General features: G+C 36.6%; 1 protein-coding gene across 5 annotated transcripts in view; it reads left to right on the forward strand.

Annotated features, from left to right (window-relative positions):
- TRAK1 (trafficking kinesin protein 1) overlaps positions 1–19497 on the forward strand; it is a 109018-nt gene that overhangs the window by 57472 nt on the left and 32049 nt on the right. For all 5 annotated transcript variants that reach the window (XM_083378336.1, XM_083378335.1, XM_083378334.1 and 2 more), the window contains 4 exons: positions 746–876; positions 1021–1095; positions 8529–8666; positions 18394–18470. In XM_083378336.1, coding sequence (XP_083234462.1) covers positions 746–876; positions 1021–1095; positions 8529–8666; positions 18394–18470 — 421 coding nt within the window. The remainder of the gene's footprint in view (positions 1–745; positions 877–1020; positions 1096–8528; positions 8667–18393; positions 18471–19497) is intronic.

The raw sequence follows: 19497 nt of genomic DNA on the forward strand, positions 1-19497 counted from the left end.
TCCCTGATTAAAATATTTCAAAATATAGTTTAAGTACACAAAATCTGCTTCTAATGGAATAGTTTTGCCAAACAAATTATGTCTGGATTCAGAGAAAGTTACTCATGTATCTTATTTTCTGCTTAATACAAAATTGCATATTTTAATTTAGGTATAAAATTAGGGATTGTATAAAATATTTTCCAAATTGCTATATCTTATTTTCTTGATAGACCATAAATAACCAGGTTGACTTTTTTTGTTTTTTTGTAGTCTGGGATTAGGATCCCTGTAAATTAATTCTTACTTTATTTTTTAAATCAGTGGAATTTTATTTGAAATATGATAAAAAAGTAAAATTCTGCTCCATTTTTTTTATTTTACTGGCTTCGTGAAAGAGTGATAGAAAAACATCCCATCCAATTATACTATTGTAGGAAAAGAGCCTAATAAATAGCAGCCTTGTATTTAAACATAACTACTTTAAGAATTCAGAAAATGCATTCAGCGGAGCACCCACAATCTTTTGAAAGCAAATGAATAGGCTGACTGAGAAACTAGGGCTAGAATTTAAGCAGGCTACACAAAGTGGAAAGTAATTTCATTCCCAGCACAAAAATTGATTGGACTGTTTCAGGAAGCACAAAACTTTCTGATTCTTATTAGTTTCTTTATATGGCTAAGTTACAGTAATGTTTGCTTTATCAGTATTTTTATCCATGACCGGTTCCATTTGGTTAAAAAGTGATATTGTTATTTCTTTAAGGAGATGCAAATCTTCAGATTGCCAGTATTTCGGAAGAGTTAGCTAAGAAGACTGAAGATGCTGCCCGACAACAGGAAGAAATCACCCATCTTCTGTCTCAGATAGTGGATTTACAGAAAAAGGCAAAAGCTGTAAGTTGGTGATATTTAGCCACAATATGATACAATATTTTTTTTCTATTCCTTACTTTTGAATAAGGTCCTTTAAATCTTGAAATAGAAAATTCATGGGATGATGACCATGTTCTAATGCTTTTGCTGCTGATCCTTTTTCAGTGTACAGTGGAAAATGAAGAACTTGTCCAACATTTGGGAGCAGCTAAAGATGCCCAAAGGCAACTCACAGCTGAAGTGAGTAATAATCAGGATTTAAAAACAGGACTTTTTTTGCTTAGTTACATTTTATTTTCATATCAGAATAATAATTTTTTTATTAAAAAGTAATATTTATATGTTTTTTGCATTCAGATTTTCTTGATTCCACACTGGAATGAAAACCTTTATTGTGAGCATGCCATGCCATATTTGTTTTGCCCTTATCTCTTTATTTTTTTCTTTCTCTCCCTGACTTTGGATATATTCAGAGAGATTATTTTATTTGGCAGGGTGTGCAAGTTTTACAGCTGCCAGTTGAGAGCCAATTAGACCTTTAGGATTCAAAGGCAGTAGACTAGAACCAGTGTAAAAAGATTTTATTAAATAAATGTTGAGATAGTTAACAGAAAAGTTAACATTCCTTCAGCATGTTGTAAACATCTGGAACTTTGGCTACGTTTGTTTTTTTAACAAATAAGAATATAAACAATAACAGCTGGGCATCATAACAATGATGCAGCCTTTAAACCTCACTTATTATGGAGGAATACAAAATTTGTCCCAGCTAGCTAAATAATCATTTTGGACTTTGTATGTTTTGTATGTATGTAGAAAGGGGAAAAGAAGACCACACCACCAACTTCTTGCCAAATGTTCATTTTGTCAATACAAAGGGACAGTGATTTTTGGAATGAATAGCAGTTTTCAAGTAATGAATAATTTTCTTGGGAACCAACTACTTTATTTAATTGATTTGATATATATACTACCTATCTACTTTTCTCTCATTGTTTAGCTAATGCACTACTTAATAGTGCAGTAGCACTAAGAATTTGCTTTCTGAACAAGTAATAATTATGAAAAACAATTATTATGTGTTGAAGAGGATGGGGGAATAAGGATCCTTCTTTCATTTATTGTGTTCTTATTTATATTTTTATTTTATTTTAATTCCATTTATATCCCGCCCTTCTCCGAAGACTCAGGGCGGCTTACAAGCTTAGCAGTAGCCTTCATTCTATGTATATGCCTGCTTATTAGGGCTTTCACACACACCACAGCAGCATTATTACAAAGTCAGCTTAATTGCCCCCAACAATCTGGGTCCTCATTTTACCTACCTCGGAAGGATGGAAGGCTGAGTCAACCTTGAGCCTGCTGGGATGCGAACCTGCACTAATTGCAGGCAGCTGGTATATTATATTTTCTGTATATTATAACAGTATACAGAAAATCTATTCCAGTCTTTATGTAGAAAAGAGAATTTACAAATAAAAACTAAAACAAAAAACAAAATGAAGGATATATATTCTATGGAGTTGTTTAAGAACTTAATATCCTTCTCAGAGTCCAAATACAAGATTTTGCTACATTAAATACTTCATAAATCTTTGAAAAAATAAAATTTAATTGGTATAAACATTGGATTTTTTTTCACATGTGTGTGTCTCTGTGTGTATATCATCTGAAAATTATTTTAATTTAACTGGGCTGTTGTTTATAAGATGAATGTATTCAAACATCAAATAATTAAACATAATATTTTGTATTAATGGAAACATAAGTTATACTGAAGAAGAGTGAGATTTATTTTAAAAGTCAGCATGTCTAGAATTGTGTTACCATTAAAATAGAGATGGCTCTTGTCTGATATTAGGTATTAGGGCTTCACTCTTTGACATTGCTTCTCTTAAAGATTTCTAAATCACGTGTTGTATAAATTATTAATGTTTCTGAATACAGTATGTAAGAATCAAATCTTATTGGCAAAGCCTTATAAATTCAGAAGGCAATAAAAAATGGAGAGCCTTTATGACAGATGTTTCTACTGTGTAGAACTTACATCTCTCCATTCTCTACAGATAAGAATAAATGTAATATAAAAGCATATATATATATGCTCTATATGGTATTTGTGTATGTATCTCTGTATATATTTCAGCTTACAAAATTCTGTCATATCAAGTCTAAATAGGGTTTACTACATTCATCAATAATGGCAGTTGAATTACAGGTAATGACTCCGGTACTAAAACTGCCAGTAGATGGATGTGCTAAACGTTTTGATGTGCTTTTTAAAATCTGCTCTTCAGTTGATGAAAAGTAGCTGTCAGAAAGATTGTGTTATTCTATTTGAAAGGGAAGCCTGTAGTGAATACTTATTTGGGCACTTTAAGCAAAATACTGTGATTGGATGACTGAAATACCTCCAGTTGAAATTCAACTGTCAAGCACAGGAAATCAAGAGTTCAGTCAGTTCAAATGAATATATAGTTTTATTGTATGCTAAAGCTCTCTACAAGAATCTGAACTACTAACAGTGAAAGCGAATTGGCGGCAGATAAGAGTCAACACCCCTTCATGGATTACTGCCTTGTCGTGGCGAAGGAGCTTGTGTGATTCAATGGAGCTATGAGCTATGCCGTGCAGGGCCACCCAAGACGGAAAGGTCATAGCAGAGAGTTCTGACAAAACGTGATCCACTGGAGAAGGAAATGGCAACCCACTCCAGTATCTTTGCCATGAAAACCCTATGGACAGTACCAAAAGGCAAAACGATATGACACTGGAAGATGAGCCCCTCAGGTCGGAAGGTGTCCAATATGCTACTGGGGAAGAGCAGAGGGCTAGTACTAGTAGCGCAAGAAAGAATGAAGCGACTGGGCCAAAGCCGAAAGGACGCTCAGCTGTGGATATGTCTGGTGATGAAAGGAAAGTCCGATGCTGTAAAGATTTTTTCTCCATTGGAACCTGGAATGTAAGAATCATGAATCAAGGAAAGCTGGACGTAGTCCAAATCTATGCCCCAACCACCGGTGCTGAAGAGGATGAAATTGACCGGTTCTATGAAGCCCTACAGCACCTTATAGAACTAACACCCAAAAATGATGTCCTTATCATCATGGGGGATTGGAATGCTAAAGTAGGAAGCCAAAAGATAACTGGAATAACAGGCAAGTTTGTCCTTGGAGTACAAAATGAAGCAGGGCACAGGCTGATAGAATTTTGTCAAGAGAATACGATGGTCATAGCAAACACTCTTTTCCAACAACCCAAGAGACGGCTTTACACATGGACATCACCAGACGGTCAACACAGAAATCAGATTGACTATATGCTCTGCAGCCAAAGATGGAGAAGCTCTATACAGTCAGTAAAAACAAGACCAGGAGCTGACTGTGGCTCAGACCATGAGCTTCTTGTTGCAAAGTTTAGGCTTAAATTAAAGAAAGTAGGGAAAAGCGCTAGGCCAGTCAGGTATGAATTAAATCATACACCTGTTGAATATACAGTAGAGGTGACAAATAGATTTAAGGAATTAGATCTGATACACAGAGTGCCTGAAGAACTATGGACAGAGGTTTGCAACATTGTACAACAGGTAGCAACCAAAACCATCCCAAAGAAAAAGAAATACAAGAAAGCAAAATGGCTGTCTGAGGAAGCTTTGCAAATAGCTGAGGAAAGGAGGGAAGCGAAAGGCAAAGGAGAAAAACAAAGATATGCCCAATTAAATGAAGAATTCAAAGAATAGTTAGAAGAGATAAGAATGCCTTCTTAAATGAACAATGCAAAGAAATAGAAGAAAACAATAGAATAGGGAGGACCAGAGATCTTTTCAAGAAAATTGGAGAGATGAAAGGAACGTTTCATGCAAAAATGGGCATGCTAAAGGACCAAAATGGCAGGGACCTAACAGAGGCAGAAGAGATTAAGAAGAGGTGGAAAAATTACACAGAAGAACTATACAAGAATGAGCTTAACGTCCCTGACAATCACAATGCGGTGGTCACTGACCTCGAGCCAGACATCCTAGAATGTGAAGTGAAGTGGGCCTTAGAAAAGCTGAGCAACAACAAAGCTAGTGGAGGTGACAGTATTCCAGCTGAGCTATTCAAAATCTTAAAAGACGATGCAGTAAAAGTGCTACACTCAATTTGCCAGCAAATTTGGAAAACTCAACAATGGCCACAGGATTGGAAAAGATCAGTTTACATTCCAATTCCAAAGAAAGGCAGTGCCAAAGAATGCTCAAACTATCGCACCATTGCACTCATTTCTCATGCTAGTAAAGTTATGCTTAAAATTCTACAAGCTAGACTCCAGCAGTATGTGGATCGAGAACTACCAGAAGTACAGGCAGGATTTCGAAGAGGCAGAGGAACTAGAGTTCAAATTGCTAACATACGCTGGATCATGGAGAAAGCTAGAGAGTTCCAGAAAAACATCTACTGCTTCATTGACTATGCTAAAGCCTTTGATTGTGTGGATCATAACAAACTCTGGCAAGTCCTTAAAGAGATGGGCATACCAGACCATCTTATTTGTCTCTTGAGAAATCTATATGCGGGCCAAGAAGCAACAGTGAGAACTGGACACAGAACCACTGATTGGTTCAAAATTGGGAAAGGAGTCCAGCAAGGCTGTATACTGTCGCCTTGCCTATTTAACTTATATGCAGAGCACATCATGAGAAAGGCAGGGGTAGATGAATCAAAAGTTGGAATTAAGATTGCCGGAAGAAACATCAACAACCTAAGATATGCAGATGATACCACTCTAATGGCAGAAAGTGAAGAAGAACTAAAGAGCCTCTTGTTGCAGGTGAAGAAGGAGAGTGCAAAACTTGGGTTGAAACTAAACATTAAGAAAACCAAGATCATGGCATCCGGCCTTCTCAATTCCTGGCAAATAGAAGGGGAAGAAATGGAGGTAGTGACAGATTTTATTTTCCTGGGCTCCAAGATCACTGCAGATGGGGACTGTAGCCAAGAAATTAAAAGACGCTTGCTCCTTGGGAGGAAAGCCATGGCAAATCTAGACAGCACACTAAAAAGCAGAGACATCACCCTGTCAACAAAAGTGTGTATAGTCAAGGCTATGGTCTTCCCAGTTGCAATGTATGGCAGTGAAAGCTGGACCATAAGAAAGGCTGAGCGCCAAAGAATTGAAGCCTTTGAACTATGGTGCTGGAGAAGACTCCTGCGAGTTCCTTGGACTGCAAGGCGATCAAACCAGTCAGTCCTAGAGGAGATCAACCCTGACTGCTCTTTAGAAGGCCAGATCCTGAAGCTAAAACTCAAATACTTTGGCCACCTAATGAGAAGGAAAGACTCACTGGAGAAGAGCCTAATGCTGGGAAAGATGGAGGCTAAGAGAAGAAGGGGACGACAGAGAATGAGGTGGCTGGATGGAGTCACTGAAGCAGTAGGCGTGAGCTTAGATGGACTCCAGAAGATGGTAGAGGACAGGAAGGCCTGGAAGAACATTGTCCATAGGGTCACGATGGGTCGGACACGACTTCGCAACTAACAACAACAACAACAACAACAACAAGAGTCAACAGAATTCAAGGTGGGCTGGACTTAAATCTCTTGTGGGCATGAGGGGACTAGAGACTGATGACATGTTTGACCCCTCCCTGGGGCTCAGCCTGATCATCTCCTACATCAACACTGAATACAGTTTATTTGTGGTGGTGACTAAGTAAGTAATATGCATTGTTGGGCCAAAAAAATTAAAAAATGGTGAGCCACAAAGAGCTGGTTTGTTTGATCAAGAGTTAAGTGGGCAACCTTTGACCAGTGAGTTTCACATGGTGAAGTTCGTTGAACTGATTAAAGACAATCACCAAAGCATTTAATGAGAACTTATTATCAAGCTTGGCATTTCACAAGAAAATGTGAATCATTAGTAATGTTCTTTAGTATCAGATGGTTTGTGCCAGAAAAGTTCCTTGCACGCTGACAGCAGAGATAAAAGCATCTAGAATTGAAATTTGTCAGCAATTGTTGCCATGCTTATGAGAAGGAAGGTGAAACATTTCTTCATAACATTGTGACAGCCAACAAAACATGGTCTCATTATTAAAACCAGACATGAAACACCAATTCATGAAGCTTCACTACAAAATAAAAAAATAAAGATCAAGATTTGGCTGGAAAACTTTTCAGTTACATGTTTTTGGAATGCAAATTGCATTTCAACTCAGAGTACTACATTGCAGCACTCAAAACTTTGAAATAATAATTAAGCAGAATTTAGAAGCACATTTTTCCCTAGAGCATGATAGCACTAAGCTTTATCTCTCATGAATCACTCAAGAGACAGTTCCAAAGTTGAATATTTCCTCTTACCTAATTAACACGCAATGCAGACTGGGTGCCATGTGACTTCCACCTTGCCCCAAAATTAAGTAAATACCTTTGTAGGCATCAATTTGACTGAAATGAGGAAATGAAAAGGACTTTGAGGACTTTGAGGTTAAAGAAATAAAGTGTGCATGTCAAGGTTGAATCACTAAGAACTCTGCTAAAACTTCTATTGCTACTCAACTTACCATAGAAAGAGGGCAGGGCTAGGAAGCATAGGGAGGAAATGAGATTCCAAGAAGTTGCCCCAGACCAGGGGTCAGCAACCTGAAACAGTGAAAGAGCCACTCGGAACCGGTTCTCTCACAAAAGGAAAAACTGGGAGCCGCAAAAAAATATGCACACATGCGCGCACATGCGCAGAACAGGGTTTGTCTGAAGAGTGGAACCAAGGCGAGATATGCACCTACCCTGCATATTTGAATTGATTGGTTGAACTTTTTTTAGTCCCACTTTTTTCGGGGGGACTGCACATGGCAGAGGACTGGGAGCCGCAGGAGATGGCTGAAAGAGCTGCATGCGGCTCCGGAGCCGCGGGTTGCAGACCTGTGCCCCAGACCATGAGAGCCTACAAGAATGCCAAGGTCACTAACACAGGTGTGTGACAGAGAGGTGGACTGTTCTCATAAGAGATATGATTGGGCAACATGGGGGTATTAGGGAAGCTATTGTTAACTAGGCAGATTTTCACATAGGAAAACCAGAACTGGTTTTGCTTCTTCAGTTCCAAGATGTGTATTGAATAATGTTTATCTTTTATAGCACTTCAAAGCCTTGAAGATTCCTTGATTTTGAGTTCACTAGTCAGACAGTTGAGAGTGGAGCTTTTTCATGACAGATTTAAGAGGCTTTCCCTTTTGGGCAGTAATGTGTAGTGAATAAGCAAATACAAATAACAGAACTCATTTCACATATTATGTCCCTGTTTTAATTAATTAAATGCTCATATTTAAATTAACATTACAGAGCTGATGGGATTTCTTTTCAGTACTTTTCATTACTTTCAATTCTCATAGGTGTTAGGTTTCTAAGATATCAATACTGTAATTCAAAGCACAATAACACAAGGTTTTCTTTCACCCAATCTATAATCCAGAGGGAAGAGATAATTGTGGTTTGTATCATTTCATCAACATTCTTATTACTCATTCATCCCAGATACATATTAAACAAATATAAGCCTACAACAAGTTGTATAATTCATCTATTTAGAATATATATTTTCCTTTTATAAAAAGTATTTTTTCTTCATTTTAATAAAGGCTACGATGAAGAAAAACATTTTTAGTTATCATTTTAACTTTTTCTTCATTACAGTTACGAGAGCTGGAAGATAAATATGCAGAATGTATGGAAATGCTTCATGAGGCACAAGAAGAACTGAAGAATCTTAGGAATAAGACAATGCCAAATGCTATATCACGCCGTTACCATTCATTAGGCCTTTTTCCAATGGTGAGAAATCTCATTTGAAATAGTTCTCAAAAATTCATTTTGTGCCAACACTTAATGCAACTTTGATTAACTGAAGACAATAGTTTTAGGGTTTATTTCAATATATATATCAAAGAGGTATCTGAATTCTTGGGTTGAACCGACAGTCTTTAGTGTGCTACTGAAGTTATATTGTTGCTGTTCCTTTGGAATATATTATAGTGAGCACTTTGTGTTCAGCGTTTATTAGTAGCATAATATTTCTTTATGTAGATGTCTAAAAGAATTGGCACTGTCATTATCAGGCAAATTTTCTTTAAAATATTCTGATTCATTTCAATTGTATAATGGCATAACTTCAAAAAATATTGCCAAAAATGAATTTGTACTTAAGGGGGGTGTATGATTTACTATGATTCTACAGATATTTGAGCCTGTAGTGTAAAGAAAAAAGTTAGCCATAATTATTTTTTAAATCGGTTTATTGGACTATGATTAAAAAATATCAAGTTGAATATCCAGTGTCCAAAATGAGTAAAGAAAAAAGATATAAAAATACAGACTAAAATTGGTAGAGACAGGAACTCTGCACATACAAATTCGCCATATATATGAAATCACATTGTACTTTATTGCTATTGAGATAAACTATAAAATCCATCTATAAGCATAAAATTCATCCAAATTTGATAGAATTTTCTTTCCTGCTTCATTATTTTAATTGATTTTTTTTTCTAATGTAGCAATTGAAGAAGGCACATCTCAATTGTTATCAGTAGTTGGAGATTTCTAATGTTGGGCAATTTATTTTAGCTACATTTTAGCTAAAATTGTAGATAATGTTCCTTATTTTTAAGTATCAGATTTGGATCTGTAAATACAGGTAGATTCTACTTACTGTATAACCATAATGGTTATCCACCTCTTGCTGTCCTGATGTATTCAACAACTATGCAGGTGGAGGAGGGAGGCCCTGAGAGGCTTAGTGCGGGCCCACATGGCCCAGGCTTACCAAAGCTTTCCCTATTCCCTGAGACACCTTGTGCTCCATTCCCACCCTTCGGAGTCCCCATAGCCATTGGGCCTGTTTCCCCTCCCTCTTCCCCCCAAGATCCCTGCAGGCCTTTCTCCCACCACTTCTGCCAGGTCCCCACAGCCCTTGGGCCTCCTCCCTACGCCCTGTAACCCACTTACCTTTTAAAGATCTCTGCAGCACTGCAGAGTCCTTGAGGAAGCAAAACAGATTGCTTCATTGTAAGCCATGTGGCTTGATTCCAGAAGTGGCTGCCATTTTCCAAATGACTACAATTCAATGCAGCCACTTGGACAAAGATAGCAGTTTTTGGAATTATTCTGCATGGCCGTACAACAAAATGAGCTGTTATGAATCCCTAAGCCAAGCTCCAGAGCTTCAGAGATCTTTGAAATTTAAGTGAGAAGGAGGGTGTGGGACCTGATGGAATGGAAAGGCCCGCAGGGATCTGGTGGAGAAAGTTGTGGGGGGGAGATAGCCTGGGATCTCTGAAGAATCTTTTGGTCAGTTATAAGGACAAATGACATTGAGAGCACTGCAGTGGCTGTAACTTCAGAACTGGATATAGTAAAGAGGTTTCTTGGAATCTGCCATAACTTCCCTAAATGGTATAACTCTTGGGAACGTTGAATTCTTGTGACAATTTTTTCCAAAAAAAATTATGCCAGAAATACCCACCATAAATGAAAGACTCTCCCTTCCTTTTTTGGCAACCTCTCCAACGTTGGAAAAATAATGCTGATTATTATATATGTGCTTGTGAGGCAAAAGAAATCAGGAGCCACAGCAGTTCAAATGAATACAAGGGTAACACTTTTTTACAACAACCTGAGTTACTAACAAAAGCAAAATGGTGATAGATAAGAGTCAAAGGAATTCAAGTTTGTCTGGACTTAGATCTGTTGCGGGTACAAAGAGACTTGAGACTGATGGACGTGCTTGACTCCTTACTGTGCCTTGCAATGAACCTGAAGTGCATCCATATGTCGAGGATTTTCTATACCAAATTCTCAAAATTGGTATTAGGCTAAATTGCTAAATCTCTAGAATTCCAGTTGCTAAAGCATTTGAGTTTACAATAGAATAACCATGGTAATTTAACATCAATAAACTTCTTTATTGGAAAGTTCCCTGTTGCTATAAAAATCTTTTAGTCTGCAAAGATATATTGTCTCAAAAGTTTCGTTTTAGCCAGATCATAGTGATTATCCTCATATATAAATTCTTTACTGAACTAAAAAAGAAATATCCTTTATCAAAGCTATATGTTATTCTTTCAAATTCAGCATATCATTTAGTGAAAACAGTTTCCATCTTAGTTATTATAGAAAAGCATTTTTGATGAACCTGTCATTATAAAATTATTTAGCTCTAAAATAGTTTTAGTTTGAATCATATTTCTGTACTTCTTGCTAATATAGTATCAAATTGGGTATGTCCCAGCTTCCCTGTTTCTATCATGTATGTAAAATCTTTTTTTATTCTTAGTTGTGTTAAAACCCATTTTAGGCTTTCCATTAGGAGGCACTGAAATAGAAATTGAACCTTGCAAGGAGTTTCTTTTCCACAGCTGCAGTTCACCTAAAACATTGAAATGTTTTGAATCCCAGTTTTTCATTTCTTTGCTTAATTTCTTTCAAGTTGGTATATAATTATTAATAAAAATATTAATACTTTGATTAGTAATGCTTAAATATTTTAAAGAGTTAAATACTATTGGAATTCCTAAAATACCTGTCCAGTTTCTAATAATATTTTTTCAAATCTAAAGAATTTTTTGCCTAATGTTTTAATCAATTTGTATAAGTTTAGTGTTCTTTTTTATGCATTATTTTTCTCATCCTCTTCTCCCTCCTATATTTGATCGCCTTATAATAATAATATTAGAATAACAGAATCGGAAGGGGCCTTGGAGGTCTTCTAGTCCAAACCCGCGCTCAAGCAGGAGTTTGACATGTCTGCCCTATACCATTTTGGACAAATGGCTATCCAGTCTCTTCTTGAAAAGCTCCAGTGATAGAAACTCACAAGATCTGGAACAAGCCATTGCCCTAATTGTTTTCTTTGATGAGAAATTTCTCCTTAGTTCTAGATTGGATCTCTCCCTGATAAATGTCCATCCATTACTTCTTGTCCTACCCTCAGGTGCTTTGGAGAATAGATTGACCTGCCCTCTTGTCTATGACAATCCCTCGAATATTGGAAGACTGCTATTAGGTTAACTGTAGCCCATTTCCCCTCCCCCCCATGTGTGCCACATCTCCATGTTTAGCTCCTAATCCTACAATCCCACTTAGACCGAACCTTCCCCCCCCACCCAAGGATCCTTTAAAGATCCATTTCATGGTCTACCCAGGGGGTGACATACTGAGATGCCTTCTTCCCCATTGCAGTCAGTAAGCCCCTGAAATTAATTTATGTATTTCCTTAACTGTAATTTAATTTACATTCTTTTATTTATTTTTTCTTATTTATTGATTTTTTTTGTTTTCCTTTAAATCAAACAGGTCAAAAAGAATTAATAGAATCAGTATAATTTCTTTTACTCCGCAGCTCAGCTTGTGTTTGCACCTACTTTTCACAGCTCCAAGAACAAATGATATGTTGATTCTTTCACCCTTTGAAGAGAGCTCTACCAGAATTACAAGTCAAAACAGAAATTGGTTATGCACTGTTATAGCTTGGAATATACACTTTGAATATAATTACACTCAATAAACTTTTCATTACCAACATATATAGAGTTTGCATGTGGGATTAAAATAACTGTATAGTCTACATTGTTGAGTTGAAGGTATGCATATTTAATTCAGTGAGAATTTTAACCATTGATAAGAAACTGTCTTGAATTTCTTTAGATAGATAGATATCTATAAGAATGCACTATAAATGGTTTCCTGAAAAACAAGGAAAAATATTTAAGTATGTAAATGGTAACTCTTGGTAGCTCTTGTACACAAACCTAAATTCAAAAATCCCCTATAATAAAAATCTCAAATTGATGTTCCACCAAAAATTAAATCCACTGAATATCCATGGCATGGAAGCTTAGAGGCTACCTTCTCCATTCCTTGTTATCCTCCCTTTGATTTTGCATTTTAAGAGAGGAAACGTCAGATTTAATTATACCTCCTAAACAGAAGATGAAGTCTCATTTTCTTTGGCAGGTGAGGACATTTCAGGTCCCACCCCCATAGCAGAATTAGTGGTAATGGTGTAATTGTGAAATGAATCTGTTTCTACACCTGAGATTCTTGATATTTAGCTGCTATGACTTCTTATACAGTACAAGATTTTGGCTTCTTCCAAAGAGGAGCCCATTTTGCTATGATCTAGTTGCAGTTTGAATAATCTTATGGAGGCTAATGATGACAAATTATATTCTCAGATGAAATCAGATTGTGGCAGAATAGGAACAAGATTGGCTCTATGCAAACTAACCATAAAGTTATTTATATGCTGAATAAGATTATAATTACTTTGGGTTGTCAGGTTATGAATGCTTGTCAGTTAAATTGGGCCATAGACACAAAGTGCAGATCCTACATGTGTACCCACTGCCTTCCTATCCAACAGCATCTTTTCTTGGATGTTTGAACTTGGGGATGCCATTTCAAGTTAAGCCCCAGATGACATGATCTCTGTGGCAACCATAGGTTTGCCTATTCTTATTTTGGGCCGCATATACATAAGCAAAACCACTTTGGATCTTGCCTTTCCTTTGGAGCAGTTGCAGTGTGATCTGGATGTGGGGGAAGGTATTGCCACCAAGCCTTTAACATGGTCAGAACACTTCTTGGTGCAGATGCTGCAGTGGATTGCCACCCAAAGGTTCTGTGGAGTCTAATGGATCCAGGTGACTATTGGTGGACACTTAGGAAATTTGCTGAACGGATAAATTCTTTGAAGGTCTGGTTTGCTGTTGGTATTAGGTCTTGGTTAAATGTATTTTGGGTGATCATTTCCTTATTGGGAAGAACCCACTTCACATATACTGGGTTGCTGTGATCAGTTAGCACAATATTTTACTGATGAAGTCATCAGATTTAATTAAGTCCTGACTTGCTTTAGGCAGTATCCAGGAGGGTTATTGGGTAAACATCTTGTTTACTTACCTGGAATTCCTTTCAATCTGGTCTATAAATAGCAAACTTTCTAAAGGGTCATGTGCCACCTATGGGCTTGATCTCTGTCTTTCTTGATTCTTTCAGGCAGCTAAGAGAGCAGTAATTTCCTGCATCACAGATTGTTAATGTCTTGTTGCAACAGAGGATGCCACCAATGATCTTGAAGGAAACTGTGGTCCATTGCCTGGCTCTAACCTTCCCTTTTGAGGGAAATTTTATTAAGTCATAGATGGACAGTCATCTATAGATCACACAAAGAAATTGATAATCTGGATTCTCTGATGATTCAGGCTTGGATATGGAATGCCAATGGCATTGCTTGTACAAATGGATATGGAATGCCAGTGGCATTGCTTGTACAAATGGATGACCTTTTTGGGATTTGGATGGAGTAATCGTGTTTTTTGAATCTCGCAACAATCCTCAATACCATCAACAATTATATCCTGGACTGTTTTCAGAGGTTGGGAATTAGTAGCACTGTATCGTAGTAGTTCTACTCATTCTTTAATAGTTGGTTCCAGTCAGCAGAGGTGGGGCAGCTGAGATTGCCTTAATGGTTATTTTCTTGTGGGAGACTGCAAGAGTTGATTCTCTCCCACTTCTATTTAACATTTATATGAAGCTGCTGAAAGAGATTATCCAAAGGTTTAGAGTTGGTATTATAAACAGGTTGATGATAACCAACTGTATCTCATTATCACCATTAGATTGGTGGTATCATTTAAGTCCTATTTAAGCACATGGAGGCCTAAGGTCTAAATGGGTGAGAACAAGCTTAAATTAAACCTTTAATAAAATAGAATTATTGTTGTGTATTGGAATTATATATCTGCTTCAGATGTTTTCCCCTGAAGGTGTAGGTTTGTGATTTTTTTGGGGGGGGATTTCTTCTGGAATCATGGCTTCTGGTAGACCAGTAGGTCATGCATAAGGTTATCGGAGTTTCAACCATTCTGGACAGGTCTTATCAGAGGAGCCAGACAAAGAATGCCTCTCTCATAAACAATAAGGTGAAATGTAATTTACAGAAACCATACCAGATTGGTCAATGCCCAGGTTAAAAAGGATAGTGCTAGATGTTGAAGTTCCTGGACTCAGTGATTATTGGATGAACAACCAAGGCCAGCAGTTTCAGAACTATTGGAATAAATATGAAATAAAATGTTCACAAAAGCGGAATTGGAACAACTGCAATTATCTATCCAGGGCAAAGACATTGAAGCCATGCCAGAAATAGCTCAGATAGTAAAGGCAAACCAGGGGAAGTGAGCAGTAGAGGAAGCCAACTTAGTTACTGAATAGTTTTAATTCCCAAACTAGGCTGGCTTTCCTCTGCCTTATCCTCAGAACAAAGTTCTACTAGAGAAGAACTAAAGTAAAGAATAACTGATCATCTAGAACAGCAAAGGGACAAGAATAATGTTGCCTGAATTGAAACATGTTCCAAAGAAACAGCTAGCACAAGGATTACAAGATGCCAAAACTGTAATATCAAATATAAGCACTGGCTCACTGCAAGAAACAACCTAACTAATGTACAGCATGGCTACATTATAACCAAATACCTGGATGCAAAATCAGCAAAGAAAAGGAAGAGTGCATCACCAAAATAGAAGAAAGGCTGGAAAACAAGATCAGCAGACTAAGATGCAAGCAAGCTAGATTAGACAAAAGGAAAAAAAATAGTTGAAGGAGAAGAAGGCCAAAGAATACCTGTTCAAGAAATATCACCTAGAAACAAAAACTAAGGAAGCATTATAATAAAGCAGCATATAATAGCTATAGCCAAGATGATCCACAAATACAAGGCTTGCACACTATAGATAGAATCTCAAATTTCAGTCAGATAAAAAATATTACCACCAATCAATCCATGAAGAGGCTGCAGTGGATCAGTCAACACCTGACACAGAAACAGTGCTGTTCTGGGTATAGCTAGGGATAACCTACGACATATACAACAAGAAAGCAACAAGAAGAGGTGGATAAGGATAAAAAATTAAACAATGGAGAAAAGGGCAAGTTTGGGCAACTATAAGCCAATTTCCTGCTTACCAACAACATGCTAATTGCTGATGTCTAACAGCATCTATTTGAAAACAAGCTCTTTCCACCTGAGCAGGAAAGAAGCTGCCTTAACAACGGAATGAATTCCAACTTGACAAGATTATTCTGAAAAACTGCAAGAGAAGGAAGAACAACTTGAATGTAACATGTAGCATGGATTGATCACAAGAAGGCAATTGGCACCATGCCACATGAATAATCAGGTGCTTAGAAATAATAGGAGTCAATAAAAACGTGGTCATATGCAAAGTTTAATGGCACAATGGAAGACATAGTTGCTGGTCAACAGTGATAGTTCATAGAGAAGTTAATAACGAGAGAATGTTTCAAGAAGGCTCATCTCATGATTACTGTTTGTGATTGTACTGATTCCTTTATCAACATTACAGATAATCCTTGATTTATGACCACAGTTGAGTCCAAAATTTCTATTGCTAAACGAAAAAGTATGAGTTTGCTTCATTTTATGGGCTTTCTGGCCACAATTGTTAAATGAATCATTGGAGTTGTTAAGTTAGTAACGTGGTTATTAAGTGAATCTGGCTTCCCCATTAATTTTGCTAGTCAGAAGGTTGCAAAAGGTCATATGACCCTGGGACACTGCAACCATCATAAATACATGCCAGTTGCTAAGCATCTTAATTTTGATCAGTTGACCATGGGGATGCTGCAACAGTTACAAGTGTGAAAAATGGTCATAAGTTATTTTTTTCAACTTTGAATGGTTGCTAAACAAATGTTTGTAAGTTGAGGATTACTTGCATAAACAATTCAGGCCCTATCTGTCAAGCATCAAAAACATCTACCAGATTATCCCATCTCCTTTACATGAAGGATCAGAAGCTGTATAGAAAAACACATCTGAAATAGAATCACTATTCAGCATTGGCCATATATACAGCCAGGATATTGCAGTGAAATTTGAACTTGACAAATCTATATCCCTCACCATCAGCAGGATTAAAACGGAGAAAACTGAAGGATCAAGAAATAACTTCAAGAGTCTGGTTGAGGAGATCACTACAAATACTTGGGCATTCTTCAAACTGGCATTGACCACACCGAAGTCAAGAAGAAGGTTAGAAAAGGGTACATGAAAATGAAGAAGGTTTTAATGTCCAAGTCAATGAAAGAATTACCATCAAAGTGATCACCACCTGAACAATTCCAGTTGTTAGATACACAGCTGAAATATAGTGGGCTGGATTCAAGCAAAACTAAAAGCCCTGAATAGGAAGACGAAAAATAGTGAATCATGCTCCATCCACATAGTGATATTAACATATTCTACTTAATAGGTGGGCATGGAATATTATAAGTACACCAGACAGTTGAATAAGAAAAAAGGGTGCTGGAAAAATATCTGAAGAATACTGAAGAAGACACACCAAAGCTGGTATACCATGAACCTTATTGACCAAACTGTTCTATGAGAAAGATCAAAAGTAGAATATAAAAGACATGGTAAGGCAAAGTATTACATGGGCAGTACATAAAAAAAAGCAAGCAAATAAGACCTGGAGTAAGAGTAGGAAAATTGAGGAAAGAGATAGATGGGTTAATTCTGGCTGCACAAGACCAAACCTTAAGAACAAATAGATACAAAGCCGGAAATGAAGCAGCAGACAGTAAACACTGTTTCGGCAAAGAAGCTGAAAAAACAATGGACCACTTAGTTAGTTGCTGCAAGATTGCCCAGACTTACTACAGCAATGCCATAACAAAGTAGCAACAATGATGCAAAAAATCACAAACACATAGATCTGCAAGAAGAAGTAGAATTAATGTGGCAAAATAAATCTTAAAACAACTGGAGCACAAATTAAACAACATCAGCATTGACCCCACCGGTCAGTTGCAAAAGACAGCCTTTACTAGGAATAGCTTACATCCTACAACGATACTTTTAACATCAAACAGCAGGTTCTTGGGAAAGACTAGTAGATTGATAAAAATGGCAGACTGTGCAATGAACCATAATAATACAATACAGCTAACTATTCCAGTTCAGTTACCTGATGACCAGAAGTTATTGTGTAGAAAATAGTTATGTCCACATAAAGATTTTTCTACTGTTTTTAATAATATTGCAGAGTTTGACTAGTGGTTCATTGATTAACTTTTTATATGTATAGTACTTTGTTTGCTGTTGTAATTTAGTTTCTTTTTCAAAAATTATTTTTCTAGAGCCAATTATTAACAATTATTTGAGATAATACTTTTTTCAAAAAAGATATGAATTAAAGCTGCATAGGTGTTAGAGGTTTCTATCATAATACTTCTTTCCCAAGAATGTCTGTAAATTTTAATATTGAAAAACATCTAGATTCATTTATTTACATCTAATGTGTGTTTTTGGTGCAGATGCTGTAGCAGCATCTAGAAATATTTCTAAATAATTACAGCATTTTCCAAAAATGGTAAATTGACTTCTTCTACCCCACCTTTTTGTATATTGCAAAGAAAGACAGATAAAGACAATAATGTGCTCTCACACCATTCAAAATTGTTTCAACAGGATTCCTTAGCTGCGGAAATTGAAGGATCAATGCGAAAAGAGCTGCATCTGGATGATACTGACTGCTCTGATTTAAAGTATGACCAATATATTGTAATACTTTGGAGAAAAGCTGATTTAACAGTAATAATCAGTAACCTTTGTGGTACATGTAAAATATTTAGACAATCCACTTTAATGATCTTTTAAGAATTTCAAATCTTCATTTAAATTATTAAATATAGGAATATAATTAGATATAAGAAAATGTTGGGAACATTGGAAGGTTTTTATGGTGTTGCATGTAGAATCTTAGCTTTTTATTTGCGGAGGGTTGGTGGAGGGAAGATATGCTACTTCTCAATTAAAATAGAAAAATAACCTTTTTGAGAATAACAAAACTGAAATGGAATTATGCATCAGGAAAACATCATTAAAATAATAGAGGCATGTCTATTTTCTGCATGTGAAAAAAATATTCTCTCTCCATTCCACCAGATGTTTTGCATTTCATATGTTGGTAGGCAAATGATGTCCTTCAGAAATTCTGGACTACAACTCTCATAGTTTACTGACAGTATTATGGCTACTGAGATTTGTGGACTAAAACATCTGGAGTCATCAGATACTTATCTATACCATTTTAACATTGCTGAATATGGTAATATAGGACAAATATATGTTCCATAGCTTAAACTTACCTAGACAAGTTTGTAGTAAGATTAGGTCAACTTAGCTAAAGATAAACAAGTGTGGGTTTGAGTTTGAGTCTTATCTGGAATTCTTTTTATATTGTTTTGCAACTTCTGGAAGAAAGGCAGTATATAAATGGAAGAAATACAACACTAAAAATGGGGGACAGGTTTAAATAGTTCATTATTTTAATCTGTGTACCAGCTTACCATAATTATTAGATTTTTTCCATTCAATCATATTACTCTATATTCTAGCACAATACTTATGAAGGATCTTATATAGCATACATAAATTGCCTGATCCTTATCAAAAAAGGGACAATGTTTGTAGCTCAGGGTATAAAGGGCCCTTGGTACTTTCTGAGCTTGCTTGTTTTCTTGCAAATGTTTTCTTGTAGACGTTTCATTACCCTAACTAGGTAACATCATC

Source organism: Vipera ursinii, assembly GCF_947247035.1.
Source record: "Vipera ursinii genome assembly, chromosome: Z".
Taxonomy (NCBI): Eukaryota; Metazoa; Chordata; class Lepidosauria; order Squamata; family Viperidae; genus Vipera; species Vipera ursinii.